This window comes from Pempheris klunzingeri, chromosome 17, assembly GCF_042242105.1.
Source record: "Pempheris klunzingeri isolate RE-2024b chromosome 17, fPemKlu1.hap1, whole genome shotgun sequence".
Taxonomy (NCBI): Eukaryota; Metazoa; Chordata; class Actinopteri; order Acropomatiformes; family Pempheridae; genus Pempheris; species Pempheris klunzingeri.
The window spans coordinates 20,559,646-20,579,320 of NC_092028.1; the positions used below are offsets into that span (position 1 = coordinate 20,559,646).

At 42.0% G+C, this 19,675-nt stretch overlaps 1 protein-coding gene across 1 annotated transcript; it reads right to left on the reverse strand.

The window, feature by feature from the left end:
* Positions 1-967: 967 nt before the first annotated feature.
* On the reverse strand, positions 968-16,053 carry hs3st2 (heparan sulfate (glucosamine) 3-O-sulfotransferase 2). The gene is made up of 2 exons (XM_070848222.1): positions 15,560-16,053; positions 968-1,586 (listed from the first exon to the last, which is right to left on the reverse strand). Exons 1-2 carry the CDS (start codon positions 16,051-16,053, stop codon positions 968-970), a joined length of 1,113 nt encoding a protein of 370 aa, XP_070704323.1.
* Positions 16,054-19,675: the final 3,622 nt, after the last annotated feature.

The following is a 19,675-nucleotide window of genomic DNA, read 5'->3' on the forward strand; positions in this document are numbered from 1 at the left end:
AAGCACGATGAAATCCATCAAAAGTGGAATCTTGAAAGTTAATGAGCTCCACGACATGCATGACAGCGAGGGACATCTTTATTTCTCAACAGACTCAATGCTATCAGCGTTCTATATGTGCAGCTGGGGGAAACTGCACGTTTTGATACAGAGTGTTTGTCATAGAAACCCCAAAAGGAGTGTGCAGCATTTATGTTTGATCAGATACTGATCAATATTAGGGGGAATAAACATGATCGTATTACCACACGCTAAAAGAAGAAAACACTAATGATCACTTTCACTCATGTCCAAGCAAGAAAAATATCTCAAATAGGAACTTGAATTTAGCTTTTTATTTTTATGACCACAACAAAAATACTAACACAGAGCTGAAGTTCAACAAACGGTAAACCTTCATCGGAGTTATAGCATCTGTCCAAATAGTGCGGTGATTAGTTTTATTTTTTTCAGATACAGTACATTTATTTAGCAAACTGTTGTCAGTGAGCTTCTCCACACCGAGGAGAGACATTTAATTGAAGAATAATTGATTTCATTACTCACTTGAGATTTAGCTGAGCATCATGTTGAGAACTCGTTTTAACAGCAAAGCCAACGGTTCTTTTTAAGCGGAAATGAGGACTAAATAAGCAATGAATATTCAAGCAGTGCCGTTAATGGAGGTTCGGTGTGGCTGAAGGCATTGTGATGACTGCTGGTGAATGACTTGGTTCATGAGTTAATGCTGGTTGCCTCTTGATGAATTCATGTCGTAAAGAAACTTGACTGTTGTATATATTTTTCAAAGGAATGGCACTTCAGAATAACCCGACCCTAAACCCAGCATGATGTGAAACCATTTCTGTGATTATATTTTAATGTCTGACTTGTGTGTTACTATATATTAAATTTCTCAATTCATATATAGTTCATCATTTGAACATTTTGTTTTATATTTATATTTCAGAGGTTCCTTATAGCATTTTCAATCCCACTTGAAATCTTGTCCCACAGTTTCATAGAACTTGATATTAAATGGCCTATAAAACTCCTGCAGCTGCTCTAGGACCTCCTGGTCAATCTGTACGTGAGTCCTTCCCTTCGACTTGCCGAGGCAGCGTGGCTGGCTGCTGCTTTCCGGCTTCTTCAGACAGGGGAAGCCTTTGGTTCGATTAAAATAGAAGTGCTTGTCTGTGATTATTCGTTTCAGTCCTAAAAAGTCCTGAACGCGGCCCATTTCCCCCGCTGGGTCCGTGATCAGCCGCTCTCCGCTCACAAAGTGCATCTGCGACGGCCGAAAGTACTGCAGCCAGTTCTCCAGGTGCAGAATATACATCCCGATACGAATGGCGTTCCAGGAAGAGTCGACGAGGCCCGTACTTCTGTTCTTAAAGGCCAGCTCTTCAAACGTGGGGATGTCGGGCTTCTTGGAAAGAGTCTGTGTGTAGTCGGAGATTGCTCTTGTGACGGGGTTGCGCACAACAACAATCAGCTTGGTCCCTTGGGACATACTGGAGATGCGTCTGGGAGCCTCTCTGGTGACAAAGTAGCTGGGGGTCTTCTCCAGTGTGATCTGGCTGTCTAGGGTTCGTGGCATTAGTCCCCTTGGGAGAGAAACAGAAGAGCAAAATACACATTGACGAGTCAGCAACAGTTATTTTCGTGGATGACTGTGAAGTCCGGGAGGGATTTTACTTGAATTCAGCATTAACATATGGGCACATATGAGTGAACATTACGTTTTGTGGCGTTCAGGGTCGTAACAGCAACACAACAGTAAAAAGTAATTTCACTATATTATAATAACATTATCCATGTTGCAGGATTACTGTTACTGATCATGTCAGCAGCATTTTATTGTTGTAGCTGGACGAGATGGCGACTATTGTAAGAACTATATCAACCTTTGGGCACTTTAATGTACTGAATGACACTTTATCATATTCCATGTGCTCATTATAGTTTTAACTTCATTTGCTAATAAAAATGATGGAGGTAAAAGTACAACATTTGCCTCTAAGTTGGAGTAGAAATACGAAGTAGCAGAAACCAAAGTACTTTACTAAATATCATTAGAGACTTTCGAGGGCAAACTGTAGGTTTTTAGCATCTTAAACTTCCAGCAAACACAGAATATCAGTCAACAGTAGACAAAACCGGTGACATTCATCGGTGACCGGATAGTTTGTACAATCAAACCATGCATCATAATTATTATCGTCATGCTGAAAATGTAATGGCTTTGCAAACTACAGGCAAATGTTTCTATTTGTCATGAGAGTTTTTGCTTCCCAGTGTAATACGTCATTCTGCTTTGGCACTTTGGTTCAATAAAAGGTTATTGATGAGCATCTGATGTTGGCTGTTGAGACAATGAAGATGCCTCGGCCACAATTCAGAGATCATCCATACTTTGTTCCCTGTTTCTGTTAAATAGAAAAAGGACTCTGCTGTAGCATCGGCACCGTACCTCTGCAGTTTGGGGAGAATAATTACAATATAGTGCCATTAAACCGGTCTTATATTTTTTTTTGATTACAGAAGATGTAGTACCTGGATTTCTCTATTTCACAGCATGTGAGTCAGTCTCAGGTGTGTTGCCACACAGTTCTGGTGATTAAATACCACACTTTCTGTATTATTACGGGGGGAAGGCTTCTATTAAAACCTAACCTTTCTCAAAGTTTTCTCTCTCAAGGTAGGGGTAGCCATAGGTTACCTCTGAAGTCCTGGAAATATTGATCCATTTAGCTTTATTTATGAATCCTGAGTTGTTGGCTTGGGTGCCTCAGGGCCACTAGACAACTATTAATCTTTTATGAGAACAGCACCTTTTCAAGCAAACAGCTTTGCTACACAGTAAAAAAAGAGAAAAAAAAAAAACAAACTTGCAACCATTTTCCAGGAGGTGCAGAAGTCTTTGGCTGTGTGCTGTGGAAACTGCCTTCGTTATCTGGCTTGTCAATTCCATATATTTTCACCATCCTGAGAGATGAAGATTGTGTAGATGAGAAGATCTCGTATGTGTTGGTTCAAAACCGCGACTTGTCATATCGCAAAACGGGGCTGACGATGTGAGCACAAAGTGAAAGGTCACAGATGGTTCTGCTTAAAATATCTACGGCTGCCTGCAGCCGACTATACAGCATTCATCTGTTGACAACCTGTGTACACACAGCCTACATCATAGCATGAGCACACTAAGTGTTGATAAAAAGCTAATTATGTCAAATTAGGAGATTTCACATTGATATTTTTTTGTTTGGATACAGAATACAAAACTCCAAGTGAGTCTCGAGGTATTGATTTTTTATCGCTGGTGTGTTTGTTTTCTCCCAGTGAGCCTCAGCACTGGATAAATTACATGACTCTTACATGGAAGTTATACCGAGGGGAGTTAAAAAAAATAAATCAGAACTAAAACACGATGCACTCCAAGTTGGGAAACCAGCAGCACCATTGGGATGAACTATCATGGGAGTCTAAAGAAGCGTTAATATAGAATTATGCTTTTGTTTTGCAGCCATACCAACCCCCCAGGAAACGCCACCGGCTTGTGATGCAATTTGGCTTTGTTGACTGGGTGAGCGGTTCGTTGGCCACGTGGGGAACTGCAACTTCTGGGTTCATCATGTGACCCAAAACACCATACACACCACCTCCACAAGCCCCATAAACTAGACTCTTTTTATTAGGCGAATCTGATGCAATAACATTTAGAGAGTCTGGAGTACTGCAGTCATGTGTGTGGGGGCGCCCCTACATGTATTAGCGGGACAACATCATTTTTCTGTACCTTCCAAAATTAAATCAACCACACAAGTTACAAAGGACTGTTGGAAAAAGAAGTTTCATGATGTGACAATGCTGTGGTTAAGGCTCAGATGGAGAGGTTTGAATGAGTAGACGATAGAATAAATACATTTTAAAGGCAGGGTATGCAACTGATTTCAGAAACAGTTGTTTTGTCGTATTCTCTCATTACAGCCCAACAGCAACCAATTGATCAGATGGTTTGGCACCAAAGAGAGAAAATCTATCATTGTATTCAGATCCAGTGGAAGGATTGGACAGCTGACACACACCCGCTGAGCCGAAGAACAACCCGTTTACCAGCACAGCCTCGGAGCCGAGTGAGCGGTGGCTATGAGCTAAAGCTAGCGTTACGTTCATGACAGGCCTGGAAAAAAAAAAGGTACCTTTGTCATCGTGGCTGAAACACATGCAGACTGTCGTGTCTGTCAGCCTCACTTTGCATGTTCAAACAGTCCCTTAAGAGTTTCCTGCACTGATTCCCACTTAGAGACACCCAATGCTTCATTTTAGCTAATTCTTACATGCTGTCACAATGCAAATAGGGAGAAAGCTTATTAAAAATAAATTCACCTGCAGTCGTGGGGGGCGGGGGTCCATTCAGAGGATTGTTTAGCTAGACACGGTGCACTCCACTGATCAAAGGATCCTATCCGTTCTTTTTATTGAAATCAGGGCCATTTATAAGGGATGCTTTCATGTCAGTGCGTCTAGTGTGGACCAACAAGTTCCAAGTCGCCGGTCGTGGAGTGATGTTAATGACTTGGACCTGTAATATCTACAAACACTGTTTTGATCTAGAGTTTTGTAGTTGCAGCTTATATTTGAGTTCATTTATCTGGTTACGACAAAGTGAGCATCCAAAATATGAAGCAGCCTGCTACAGCTGATTAAAATGGTTTTAATGGCCATACGTGATATAACTGGCTTTGATTAGTCATTTCCTTTGCTCACTCAAACACTTGGCAGCAGAAGCCTTGTTACTGAGATAGCAGGAATCAGGCCAGAGGGGGAACCTGCGATACCTGAGGCAGGTGTCTGAACCAACCAATCAAACCAATCACGAATTCTTTCTGCCTATGCCCCCAAGGAACTACCATCACTGCACACAGCATCTGAAATAAGAAGATAAAATGTAGGGTCGTCGTGGCAGTGGGTTCTAGTGGGTTTTTACTAAAAGCTGTTCAGTTGCTTGGTAATAACAGAAAATCCACATGATAGTAATCCCAATTGGAATGGTTCAAAGGTAAATCATTAACGTTTCTGAAGCTTTTCCATCTTTATCACAAATAAACTTTAACGCCAGACTATAACTTTTTAATGAGCAGCGGCGGCGAAGGCGTCCTCTGCTGCCACAAACGGTGATGACAGGATGCTGGCACCTTTAATTCTGTTGATATCTGAGCGGTCACGGATACGACACTATTCTAATGAGAGCACAAATACTCAGAGGGGACAGACTTCGACACAAGACCAGGCTGCAGAGCAAAGAAAACTGAATGAATCTACCTCCAGCGCAGTTAGACACATAGACCCGGAGCTGGTGGTGTGTGACGTAGAGCCATAAAGACATTAAGAGTTACGCACTCATGCAAGAAAAGGTGTTTGTGGTGCAGAATGGGAACGAAAGAGATGCCTATTACAAGTCAGAGTGCCAGCAAAATAATTATGAAGCTGTTATTTTGAGGTACATACACTTTGAACATCTTGTTGGGGAACACACACACACACTTACCCTTACACACACCTTGATTAGCTGACATTTGAGTGAAGTGCTCTGATTGATTACCACCTTCTCACTAAGAATCAACACTAAATTCTTCGAGCTCATTTACAGTCTTCTTCCCAATCTTTGGTGAAACTTTAAGTCAGGATGCATTACAGGCTCGGCCGTGACATTTTAATCACTCTGGGAAAATGAACTCAGGTGTGGAAGATCTGCTCGACACTGTAAATGAGACCTGGTCCTGGACAAATAGGAGAACATGGCCCGAAACCTCATTTGTTCTGGATGCTTCAGATTTGCATTTGCTGTGAAAGCACAATTCTTGTTGGTAATTTCCATAAAAATAGTTTCAATTTATTATTCTAAGTGATTTGTGTGATATTTAATTCTAAATATTTCAGCAATTCAATATCACGAAGTCACTAACAAGTAAAAAATGCTGCTTGTATTAATATTAACCTAAAAGGCCCATTTATATTCCAACTGTCATCATCAAGTATCAGTGTTGCTTTTGTGAATGTGTGCATATTGTAACATAAATGATTCTTACTGCATAAAGAGCAGAAACACACTCCATCTCCATCTGTGCATGCTGTTCCTTTTATTATGAAGTTTCTGATTTGGGCCCCAATAGAGAGACTTGAAACTATACTAGCATGCGTGTACTGTGTGTGGGTCTCATTGTACCGTAACACATGATGTGCCCCCGATGAAAACAGATGAAGCAAACGCTGAAATTAAATGGACTTATTAAGAAGTTGCTTCAGCTCTGCATGTATTCATTTTTAACTACGGCATTTTAACTACACTACAGGCTATGAAGTCAGACATAAAGTAACCGCTTTGTGGATTTTAACTATACTTTTTACTGTTCTAATGATTCTAGTCTGTCATGGTTTGATGGGATGTTTAATGGCTTTATCGCCCACTCCACAAGAGGAGAGAAAGGAAAGACAAAACACAAGAACGGGCATCCTTCTGCAGCTTATCTACAGGTAGTTGGGGTCAACAGTGGAAAGCACGGCACTCATTGCCATTCATTAATGAGCTGCAGTGTGCTGAAAGCTAGTCTACATATTGTAGTGACCCCTAAAGAGTCTGCTGGCTATCTCTCTGCACAATTTATCTCTGCTGGCGCAGTGACGCAGGAGGTCTGGAGTTCACACTTGGCTCCCTCTGGACGCTGCTATGTCATTATAGAGGAATAAGCCACAAACACGGATGCCTTTATTTAAAAGTATCAAGGACTCCCTATTAAACCCATGCACACCATTAAACCCATCCACACCATTCGCCTGCCGTGTGCAGTTCCACTGGGAGAACAAGCTACACTTTCCACAGCAGCAGAGCCGATGCAGGCCAACAATTAGACTGCTTTTTGTCTTTCAAGTCATTTAAATCCATTTGCTCCTCTCAAAATCAAAGTATTTATTCAACATTTGAAGTACGAATACTTGAAGTAATTCATCACCAATTGGTTTGTAGATGTAAATTCATCCCAGTAATGATTTCTTTGCCTTCTATCAGACAGTTAATATCAGTAAATTCCCCTGTAGTTCTGTTTAATTCCAGCTCCAAGGTCACACCATCCATCTGTGGTGTTCAACATACCAAACATTTGAACATCTCTCATCTCAACATCTTATTCTTTCAGCGATGGCACTGACGGACTGATAGTTCTGCCTGTGATGGACAACACGGGAGAAACATTTAGACCGATGGGATGGCAGGGTGACAAAACAAAACACGTATTATAACATGCTGCTGTGGTCGTATCGTTTACACAAAGACTGAGGAAAATATCTATAAAACTGATTGCACACATTGCAATATTAAGATATAACACAGCTTTATATGTATTGTTGCATATTTTCTCCTTGTGTGAGGGTGCTATATAACAAAAGTTAAAATATTATAACTTTGGATGACAGTGCTGTCTACTGGTACCATTTCTGATATTCTCTGCTAGTCTCAACTAATTTTAAAACTGCTCTTGTCTGTTAAAATGATGATGACGTCTGAATCCATGTGAATGTGTGAAGTATAACTGTGGTTGAGACGGCGCCGTCTATAGTGGAGACACTTCAGGACTTCTGAGGACAGTAGAAAAGTAATTTGACCCGGTAGATGGTGCTGGTGTAAACGTTAAAGGGTCAATAAATGTAATGTAAATATAATGTTCACAGGGCATCATCAATATCTATACAAGGCTTTCAGGCAAATGGTCTGTAGCAGCCAGAGCTAGATGATGCAGGGCTGCTGTATTACATCATATAGATCCACCCCTGTATGTGACGTTACACATGTAAATAAAAAAAGCTGCTAATCGCTGCTACATCTCAGTATAAACATGACCGAAGTGATGCAGTGAAACGCTGGGCTGCTCCAGACGAGCGTGTCTCATCGGACAACTTAAACTCCAGCAGAGCACTGCAGGTTCATCAGGGATGCAGACTATCAGAGCAAGTAAAGGTCAGCTTTGAATCATCTCCTCGTGAACGATCAATGAACTCAGAATTTATTACCGTCGTTTCACTGCGGTTTGAACTTAAAACAGGATGTTGTATATTGTCAGTTCGGGACAAGTTCTCGGTAAAGGTTTGCAGCACAAATACAAAACTGTCAAACAAAGCAACGCATGCAAAATGCAAATCCTGCGCAAAGCTGCAAACAAACAGAACCAGCGAATTTATCTCAAGCAACTTTTCTCGTTAAAAATTAAATAACAAAAAGTTGAACCAATGTTTCCCAATCATTAAATAAACCTAACCCAGACATGATATTTGTATTCTGCTTAGCTGTTTTCAAAATTATGTTCTGGTGGAAAAACAATCACTGCCTGGACTGAAAGGAACCCTAAACAGTGGATTAATGCTGTATCACTATGAGGAGATGGTGAGGAGAGCAAATGAAATACGTCGCGACTGAACAATTTCCCTTCTACATCCAGTATTCATATTTTTGCAGTTTGCCAGGTACATTAACCAACATTTCATGTTAATGGGAGAACGCAAAGGCATTATGTTTCCCTCAACACGTATTTGCTGTTGCAAAATAGTTGCAAATGATTATGATGATAATAATCCAACTGGAGGCCAACCAGTGTTGGGTGCACCTCCCCCATCACTTGAAATGGATCAAGGTGTATTAAGGCAACAGACTATTACTAATAAGAGTTTCAGGAGTTGGAGGATTTCTGCAAACACTGATCTGATCTGGATTGAACTCCATTAATCACAGTGTGACGTGTTTCAGCAGGGGCAGAGGCACAGATGTAGAGAATGGCCTTTACCTCCCGCTGGACAACAAATATTCTTCATCACAAGGTCCAATAATGAACCCTGCCCGTTAAACAATATGGGGCCTGAATCAAAGTATCCATTACATGCTGTGTTTGTTCGGTCTCTGGAGTAATTTAACAACAAAACAGTTACACAGTAAATTATAAGGAAAAGTCTCCTGGGCTCTCATTGCCAGTGTGTTGTCTCAGAAAGCAGCATGCAGAATAATGACACAGTTCTTGGTAATACACAAAAGGCTTTTGTTTAGAAAAGTCAAATATTATCCAACACACAATCCGAAAAATAATTAAAACAGCAGCTTTGTGTTTATGTTCATATCTTCAGACGGAGTTATAGAAATACCCTAAAACAATGCAAAGTCACATTAGTGATGTGTGTTTCCAGCTGGAGCTGTTGCAGCATTGTTCATTTTGCTTAATATTATATATTTCTATAATCAAACGCTGATTTGAGTCTTTTCAAATCTCGGTTTGAAACAAACCATTTGTCCTGAAATGTCCTGGAAAACCAATATCTTACACAGATGTGCTCCCTGCCGTCTACACCCATTAACAGTTTGCATTGCTCAGGTAGACTGAGCAGAGAAAATGTTCTTATGCTGCGTGAGTTTCATAATGTCTGAGCCAGCGCACTTCCTAAAAATGGCATCTTCCTCTTTCTCGATATGACAGCATGCAGTCTCCACTCCAGAAACTGCTCCATTATTAAAGTATCACTCACTTAGATTACAGCTGTGATGACACCTGATCATTAATCACCAGCAACAGAGGCCCTGCCGCCTTGAAAGTCTATTAAGAGTTAACAAAGAGCAGTCCAGCAAAATACAGCAATCCTGCAGCCAATCCAGCGAGGTGACGAACAGAGGTGAATAACAATCCAGCGCTCGGAGAATCAAGCATCTATTTTCCTAATTTAATTGAAGACAAATTGGTTGAAAATAGCAGAGTGACTGAGCCAGATGTCTTGCAGCAGAGGAGTGTTGTGACATTAGGCCTGTCTTCAGCCACATAATGGAATCAAAACATATTCATAGCTGGACAATACAGTCCTGCAATACCAGGGAAGAAACTGCATAATGTATTTGACCTTGAAGCAAAACCTATTTAATCGCTGTCATTTCAACACTGGGCTCTTGTTTTCCTCGAAATAACAATTATTCATGGTTTGGTCTGTGGAGGGAAGTGACTGACACTTGCTCTCCTTGAACAATAACGTGTTGAATTGAGCTGAGCCACGAGCTGTCACATTAACATGTGGCACAGGGAAGTATCCACGGACAGTGAAATGAGGACACTCAGACAGGCAGGAAAGCCTTTGAAATCCTAAACTGCACATTCTCAGAAGAGGGTTTCTGCTTATTTGGTGTATTTTTGATGAATTTACAGCTGCTGGGCTGCAGATTTACAAGTACAATCAATTCTGTAAAGGATTTTTAGTATCATCTGTAAATGTAATGTAACTTTTTGTAATGTAATCTGTATAAATGCCCCTGTGATAACATTGATGACAAATGTCTTCATCATTTATAGGAAGATTTTGGGCTCTTCCCCTCAATTCAACTATTTGTGCAGTTATCCAGCAGCATTTTAAGTGACATGGAGATTTCTTGAATTTTCATCAACACTGAAGCTCTCAGAAGTTCGGGCTGGGTTTACAGTATAGCCTCTAGCAATGTGACAGGCAAGGATATGGTTTCACTCTTCACTCAGACGGTGGGAAACTACAAAAGGACACAGGATAAGGGAGACGCAGGAGGGAAAGCTCAGACAGGATTTGATCCCCGGTCAGTAGGGAGTGAGGGGAAGTTAACAAGCTGGCAATCTCTAACTGTGAGCTAAGGATCGCTGACTGCTGGATATTTCCAGAATCACAAATTCTCCAGAATCATTAAAACCTGTGTATGTGCACTACTAAATGGTTTTGCCGAGGAGTTATGTTTACCAACTTGAACGTCTGTTAGCAGCTGCTATTTATCACTTAGCATTTGACCTGTTGATGAAGCAACACTCTCTCATACCCAGAGCGTCGAATGCCAACACTTTAGCATCAGATACCAACTTCCTGCATCAGTATTAATCTAATATAGCTCTAACATATGGGAGCTTCATCGTCACGGCGAGAATAAAAAGCCTGTGGTTGACGTTCTGAAACTGTTTGGTTAGGTTTAGGGACTAAAAGTGATGCTTTGGATTAAAATAAGAATGCAGCTAATGTCTCACTTAAATTTCTGTTTTGGTTTCACATGAGACACGAACACTGTTCTCCTGGGTCATAATCCAGTGTTCCTAACATCCACCCACACCTCCACCTCCACCACACTGCCCGTTAGCCTGTCATAGAGATGCAGAAAGGGCCTTGTGTGTCTGTGTCAGACGCCAAAGGGCTGACGAAGCATATTTCAGGGCGTATTTAACGCCCTGGGAATGAGGACTGGCTGCATGCCGCCACAGGAAAGGTTGAGGGATCACCAACATTAGAACAGTTCATCTTCAGGGGAACATATGTGCACCAATCTATCAGCCATCTAATGGGAAAAGTCATGGGTCACTAGTTATTATGGCACAATGTATTATATCATAATATCAACACCAGACAAAGCTGCCTGACTGAACTGGCACTACTGGGCGTCTTAATTACATCATGGAGCTTCAGCATGTAATTAGTAATGTGTGCATGATAACATTATTTCCTAAATTATTCTGTTATAGGAATAAAAGCAGCATCTCTTAGTGTTTCAGTCTGGTCTCGGTAGGGGAACGAGCTCAAAAAGAGTTGTTTTGTAATTAACGTTAACCACTGCGTGTCACTGCGCCGCGCTGACATGAAGACAGCTCATTAATAATGCACAGCTACGTCTTACCATCCCTCGCTGTATAATGTGCAGTATTCTGTGTTAAATGAGAACCATCTAACTTTCTGTCCTCATCAACCTTCCTGATGATACTGTTCCACAGCTCCCTGCCTCCCTGAGCCAATTAATGTGGACCTGGAGAATATTTGTAGCTGCAGCCTCTCATACAATTTCAACCCGTCTCAGGGAATCTACTGGAAGTGCTACTGACTCCTCTGAAATCAATAGAGCTGAGATGCCCTTTTAAGCCTTGATGGTGTATAGCGATGTGTTTTTGTTTGATCTTTACGATTCTGTGGAGAACGGGGAGGGGGGGGGAGTGGCGAGAGAAGTGTGAGGAAATTGGTGGCAATGTCTGTTTTATCAGGTCCTGTATGGTCGTGTGAACACTCCGGCACGAAATAAATGAAGCCACGTGTGTGTTCTGTTCAGGAGGCACAGTAATGACCACTGCACCATTTTTCTTCTCAGCCTAAATGATCTGTCACACGCTTAATGTAACAGGACAGACTGTGCGAAACAACTGGCCAGAGCACCGACACTGACAAGAGTTAATTTGGTGTCACGTGTATGTTTCTGTCTGTTTAACAGATATTAGCTGCTGAGGACGAGCTCCGGTAAATACAAGGCGTTAAAATGTGCCATGAATTCCACTATTTATCCTTTTAATTATGTTTCAGAGAGAGATTAGTGCTGAAAGTCATTAGTGGGTTAATAGTTTATCTATTGTTACCTTGTGATGACACCACAGCTGCCTCGCTGATGAAGACCATGACATGTCTTTCAGTAAGTAAGTGGAACTACTGCTGTCACAGATACTGATCCCAAGCTTAAGATTAAACTTCCATTCTCAAATTATAATCACATTCATATAGAATTAATCAATGGTAATTTCAGTAATCAATTAACCACTGGAGTCATACATCACGCAGCAGCCTGCAGTCATTATACACTAGAAGTTATTTCTAGATCCATGGCAGCTTGTGTTCAACTTACAAAACCTCTTTTACTTACAACAACCACCTAGAACACACCCTGCTTTATGGTCTATTTCAGTCATACTGGGACCATAATTTACTAACTGAACATAATGTTATATTAAAGGAGACCTGAAATTAGCGACTGAGACCATGAACTCAGTAGGAAAATGTTTACCCCCCCCCTCCTGGCGGACCACCATGGGGCGTTATTTCAGAAACAATATTATCATAACAGCAAGAGACAAATCATTTTTTGATCCCATTTGAATTGTACATCTGATGTTTGTCAATTTAAAAGATTTGCAAGTCAAGAAAGTCACAGTTTGTCTGTTTCACATGTTTTCACCTGATTAAACTTCTCTTGTTGACACTTATTTCTTATTTCCTCCCAGGATTTTTCCACTTTCAGTTTCATACTTTATGGACCTGGAGCTACATTTGGTGTCTCATTTATATGCGTTTTAAAAAGTATTAAAGGTAGAATTTTCTCGGGTGTTTGTGATGTGATTGCTTGTTTGATTTCTTGGTGGTTCCATCCTTTCAGACGGAGATGAAGGGAAGCTTTTTGGTATTGTTAGTTAAATACCTACCAAAGGTTAGAATATGTTCATTAATTGAAAAAAGGACAGTAAATAGAATTATTATCAGCTGGCCTACCTATCTGTCCATCACTGGGCTGCAAATAACACAAAGCAGTGCAACACATGCAGAATGTAGAAACACATTATGCCACTTGCTACAGAGACAAATGTGACAGTTAATCAAAACGGAAAGATACTTTATGTGACGTGCTGCCAGCGACCCAAACATTGTGACAGATAATCACTGAGGGCCTGTCTAACACAATGAACATCACTCAGTCACTCGTCACGTTGAATAACAGTCGCTTCGTCCTGAATTAAACCAGCCTTTGTGTCCATGGTATTGTTCCAGTATTTATCTTGAATATATAAACTGTCAGCTTGTGACAAGCGTGCAGCACTCCATCTTTGTAATTTTACACAAGTGGCATCATATCAGCCTGGGACCTCAATTTGTCTTTGCTTGCATTTTGAATGACATAGAAAAAACAGAACTGAACTTGTGCTAAATAGTACTATTCAATACTAATAGTAAATGTGACGGAGGCTTGCTGGTGCAGCGAGTGCTCTGGTGTTATCGGTCTGGTGTTATCTAGTGCTGTGGTGATGCTTGTTAAAAGAAGTATCACTCTGTGTCTACATTTGGCCTCATGTCTGCATGTGTAATCGACACTTTCACCTCCGAGTCCATACTGGAGGTCTGCCGAGCTATTTGCTGAGTTACAAAGACCCGCTCACAACAGTAAAGACTAACTGTCTACAAAGCATAATACATGAAAAATTAAGATTATATCAGAGGTTACAATTTAAAAAAAAGGGACTTTAATAAATATGCAAATTAATGAGCAAGTGTTTGCGTTTCAACTTCCAATCAGAGGAGTGTTTCTGTGTCTTACATTAATGATTTTAGTAATGATATAGCCGCTGGCTCATTAGTCTGATGATGAAATGGACTGATTCTCTTTTCAGGGGTGAAACACCTCTATTGTTCAGCCGCTCTTTGTGGATGTGTGCGTCAGACTGTCTTCAATCATACTGGCCTTTGCAAGTTTTCTGTAAACTTATGTTCACGTTGAAATGAACACTGTCTCGACAGGACAAGGCTGCTGCTGGAGTTCAAGTTAAAACCAAATTATTCTGCATGTGTGAGTCACGAATCCAACCTTCATTGCACTTAAAGGACCAATTTAATCTTTTCTATACAATTTTCAGCTCTGCAGAACTTTCATTTTAGATTAAGGGTTTGTTTCACCAGTGTGTGTGTGTGTGTGTGTGTGTGTGTGTGTGTGTGTGTGTCATAGAATTATCAGGGCAAAAGGCTGATTAATAATTAGTTGAAAAGCCAAAGCGAAACAAAACTGTTGATGTCCACTGAGATCAGCTGAGAGATGATGGGCAGGTACTCATATACATGATAATTTGATGCAGTCACTGCTGTTCATTCCTGCAGCGCAGTGTGAGAACAGACTTCATCACTTGTTCCATGTTCTTGGAAGCATCGCTCTGTGGTCTGTTCCTGCCACACTTTGTGCCACTGTGGATATGTGAGCGGAAGGCTGCAGGCAGCTCCAACAATCAGCCATAATGTGACACAACACCATCAAGCCTTTTTTGGAGGATTTGCAGGCTGGCAGCGAAGACATTTTTGTCATTGTGCACTCAGTTTGGTAACGATCTCTGCAAGTTTTTGCTTCAGCTTAACTTTAGCCAGCATCCAATAGGTATAGAAATGGAACATATGAATTAGAAAGGTGTCTTGTCTTGGAGACGGAGGCGGGTGGGGGGTTATGCTCTGGTCACGGTGCACCCTGTGAGCCCCTTTGCCTTCACTAGTCAACGTAAGAACATTTTGTGCCCCGGTGTCGCCTGTTTGAAGTCAGCTGGTAGGCTGGGGGCTGTCTGTGCCTTGGTTGGCTGCGGTTGGTGGTGTGAACTGATCCTTCATCAGCTGCATGGAGCTGTCTGTTCAGCACCATGGAGCTCTGCTGGCAGCTGACTACTGCAGCGCGTAACACAACCATCACACAGACTGACAGCTAGAATCAAACTTGTGATCTGAGCGCTGGACTCAGTGCAAGATTCATTACAGGCCAATGAAAACATGCACGTTGAACATTTAGATGACGGAGAAGCGCCTCAGACAATCACTTGGCATTCGTGTGTGTCAGGAAAACGAGGTTAAGGGAACATTTTGACATGGAAGTGTCTACATCTGGACCTCACACATCACCAGGGGTGACTGCCCAGGAGTCATGTGCATTCATGCAGAAATAATAAAAAAAAAAGGCAAATTATTACTTAAATTTCATTTCTTTTCTCCTCACCTGTACCAGTCAAGCCCTCTGTCATAGTTTCTGTCGAAAAAGTGTGGTTCTGTTCCGAGTGCGCGCACATCTGGATGTATCCGGATGAACTCCAGCACCGCCCTGGTGCCTCCTTTCTTTACACCGACTATTAACGCATTAGGCAACTTCTTATTCCCATATTTCTGGGCAACACTCATGTTTCTCAACTTGACGTCAGCCCAGTGACTTCCAGAGGAGGCAGGAGCTTTACTTGATCCTCGGTGGGCAGCAGACTGGTCCAGAGCGGACCGGAGTTCCAGCGACGCGCAATTGTCTAATTTACCAAGAAGTTTCTTCCCTCCTGCGTTCTTGCTCGGCGGGCAGCGTTTCCCCTCGTAACCCTGGTTTGTCATGACTGTGCTGCGACAGAAAATGATACTATAGCATAAATAGGTGCAGGACAGTGACACAGTGAATATGAAGGCGAATCTGGCGCTGAATCTGTTCGCAGATGAGAGGAACCTATGTGCCATGTCTCCATGGGTTCAAAGTGCTGCATGATTTTCCATCGGAGTCTTCCTCTCCTCTTGGTCTGCAGCCGGAGTCTGGCGGTGAAATAGGTTCTAAAGTCAGACGGACTGGCACATGAGGATAGGGGTGGCTTCTCGGAGGCATCAACTGCGCGTAAGTCGCATTATTTCTTTTCATAGGCTGCCGAATTGTGTGAGAAAACTTGGAGCAGAATGTGATCACAGCGGCTCCCGAGAGACGAAATGGGTCAGTCCTCCTTGAAACAAGTTTTCCCTAAGTAGCCTGAAGTGAGTCATTTGGATCAATTACAGATGCCACAGCTTAAAACGAATCCCGGGGGGAGCTGGACGCCCATCTGCGTCCTCCTCCTGGTTCTCAGGAGTCGACTGTGGAGGAAAGAAAAAGTCCAACGCGTCCTCGGTGTCCCCAAAACTCTGCCCAGCCTCAGAGGGGGGGCTCTGGATGCTCAGCCCACCTTTCCCTTTCATAATGAAGTTGTGAGGATATATGCACTTAGGCTACAGGCTATAAATATTTAATGAGCCCTCTGACGTCATGCCCATGATCATAATTCTATATGCATTTTTGTCTTTTAAAGGGACATCCTGCATATTTTGGGTGTTTGGAGATTCGACTATGCACCGCTTTCCTGAATGCCAATAACTCATGGAGAGAGTCACTACAAGTTGGCTGCAGCGTGTGAAGTAACTGAGCCACATGACGTGGAGCTTCATAATCCTCAGTGAATACACTAGAACACAGTTTTGTAATCAATTTTCTGCGCGTGCAACATGCTTGCTTTTCACTTGAAACAGAATGATTCATCAAGGCTGAGCAATCTCTACAGTATTTTCCTTTCACGCACCTCGGCTGCAGCAGCCTCTGAAAGTCAAGATCACACTTGATCCTCTGCGTTGGTGATGCAAAGTGGAATGCAAAGTTTCCAGCTCTGTCAATGTCGTGGTTAAAGTTTCTTTCGGTGCGAAGGGGTGAATAGCTGGTTCACTGTCTGTATATTTATGTGGGTTTTTTTTTAATTTTAAATAGCAAACCTAATAAATTCTCCTTTGGTTTGTGTCCGTGACCCCCGTGCAGCTCCACCATTCAGACTGTTGACTTGAAAAATAATTCCACCGGCTTCTCAGAACATACAAGCTGCTGGGTACCGCAGCATCGGGTGACATTCTTCCTCAGACAGGAGAGCAGCCCACCACTTCACTGGTTGTGCGGTTAGAAGTATGTGTATGTTTCCTTTTTTCACTCCTCATTCAAGGTCCAGATAACAAGATGCTGTTGAATCTTAAACTTATTTCACCTGTGGATGGTAGGGAGCTGTTTTTGAGTTCTATCATATCAGAAGTCGGAAAAAGCCTCAAATTTTTTGCCTTAAATAGATCGGGGCGTACTTTACTGTGGAGGCCACATTTCAGAGCCAAGCCAAGGCTAATCAAAGTCGGACTCTGACTCAGATCTCGGGGAAACATTCTGCTGGCAGCTTCTCTAGCACCTCAGGAAACCGAGGAGTTTACGCAGCTCTTTAACGTTCATCAGAGGTTTTGTTTTTAGCGCCCGTCCGACAGCGAGGCTGCGTCTTCATCGTCCCTCCTGCAGCCTTCAGCTTCGATCACTTTTCCTCTACAGCACACATCACTTCTGAGCAGGTCACGTTCCCCAGCCTCGCTGACATTTGAGAACACACCTCCCGTTCTCCGTGTGAGTGTTTTGCTGTGGACTCAGACATTGTCTAAGTATGGAATGCATATTTTTGTGACCCCCAGACCTTCCAGGCTCTCTTACATACTACCGTGGAAAGCTGATGGTGCATTTGTGAAGCCAGATGGAAATCTTTTACTTTCCTAAAGTCCCCATGGGGCTGTGAAGGCCGAATTACTTGGATTTCTTGCTGATGCTACCTTGATGGTAAGCTTTGCCTTGAGTCCAGTATCCTGAACCAAGCGTTCTCACTTAAACCATCAAGTATTTCCTGAATACGCTGAGCGGTCTATCACTAGTGGGATTGATTTTTTACATTTTCACTTGTCATAGATGCTTGTGTCCAAAGACGTTGAGTCTTCACACTATTAACTTTGTACCAGACAAGACATTTTGTACAAGCATGAGCATTTGTTACTGAACAGGCCCAGTCGGTGCTGTATTTAGATTGTGTTACTGTTGGCGTAGAAAGATGCTCAATTTTATTTCACCAGCAAGACGACATCAATACAGTACTTTTAAAACAGATACCACACATGCCTCAATCTTCCCGTTGCCTTAAATTGGCTTCTCACACGTACGATCCGTTGGCAGTGGTTAACTGTTGCATGGACGTCCTTTGAAGCACGTCGTCTACCAACAATATGAGGCAGTCAGAGGTGAAAGAGTTTAGAGCAAAGCTATGTGGCAGCCCACGCTCACTGCTTCAAGGCAGACACTTCTTAAAAAAGGATGAAGCACAAAAGTGGAAGAGATTGGTTTTCTAAGGGATTATAATGATAAAAGTGTACTTATACTGTATTAGCTGAAAGTTAAAAACAGAAGAGGTGCGAGGAGGTGAAGGTGAAAGCACTCTTAAATAGAGAATGCAGATCCTTCTAACTCTTCAGTATTTCAGTGCTGCTGCAATGCTCACTAAGTCACATCAGACATTAAAACAACAGCAGCACACATTCAAGGTTTGGCATCTGTTATTATTCCTCTTTCTTCATCATTAACTTTGATTTATTACAAATTACAGAGGGATGTAAGGTAGTTTGGTGCCGCACAGACTACCTGCCTCCGCTGGGGTTAAGTGAATTCCTCTTTAGAAACCATACAGAGGTGCTTTTGTGAATATCGTCACATTACACAAATAAAATATGTGGGCTTCAGCGCTGCTCAGACGGACGGATGGTCTCAGCTCCCCGGGGTTTATTGCTGTACTCCAGGAAATAAACAAGCAGAGCTTACACACTTCTTATGAAGTCATCTGTCAGGCTCACGCTGCTTCACCTGCAGCTGATGTCAGAAAATGTAACCAGCTGTAAAAAAAAGTCTGATAATGGACACAGCCATTCTTTTAGGCTTGTTTGTGGAATCACTTTAAAGTATTAGAAATAAAAATAAAGACATAATACATTTAGATAACCTCATCCGTCACCCTCATCACCCATAAATCCCACAGTGAAAAAACAAGCAGCGGACTGACATTAACAGTGAGTGACTGTAATTAACGAGGCTCCCACATCATGTTTTGTTCTGGGCTCCTGCTATGTAGCTTATCAAGCTGCCGAATCAGTACTTAGTGGAATATTATCAGCAATCGCGTGTCTCACATGAGTCTATCAAGGTCAAAATAATCTAAAACAAAAATGTCGGGGCTCAAGCTATTTTGCAATTCAAAAGGGACAATGAGACACTTCAGACTGCACGAAAGCTCCAGCTCTTTCACATGTTTCTGTTTTGATGTGTCACTGGAAGACTCAGCAAAGATTGACCCTGGACTGCAAGGACGCCGATATTTGTGGCTGTCATGAATGAATATACTAAAATTCGAGAGCGCTAAAGAGAATTTTTAAAATCGGTATATTCTCTTGCATTACCATAGATCTCCTTTTCTCCTGATTCTCTGTGTTGAGTTTAGACGAA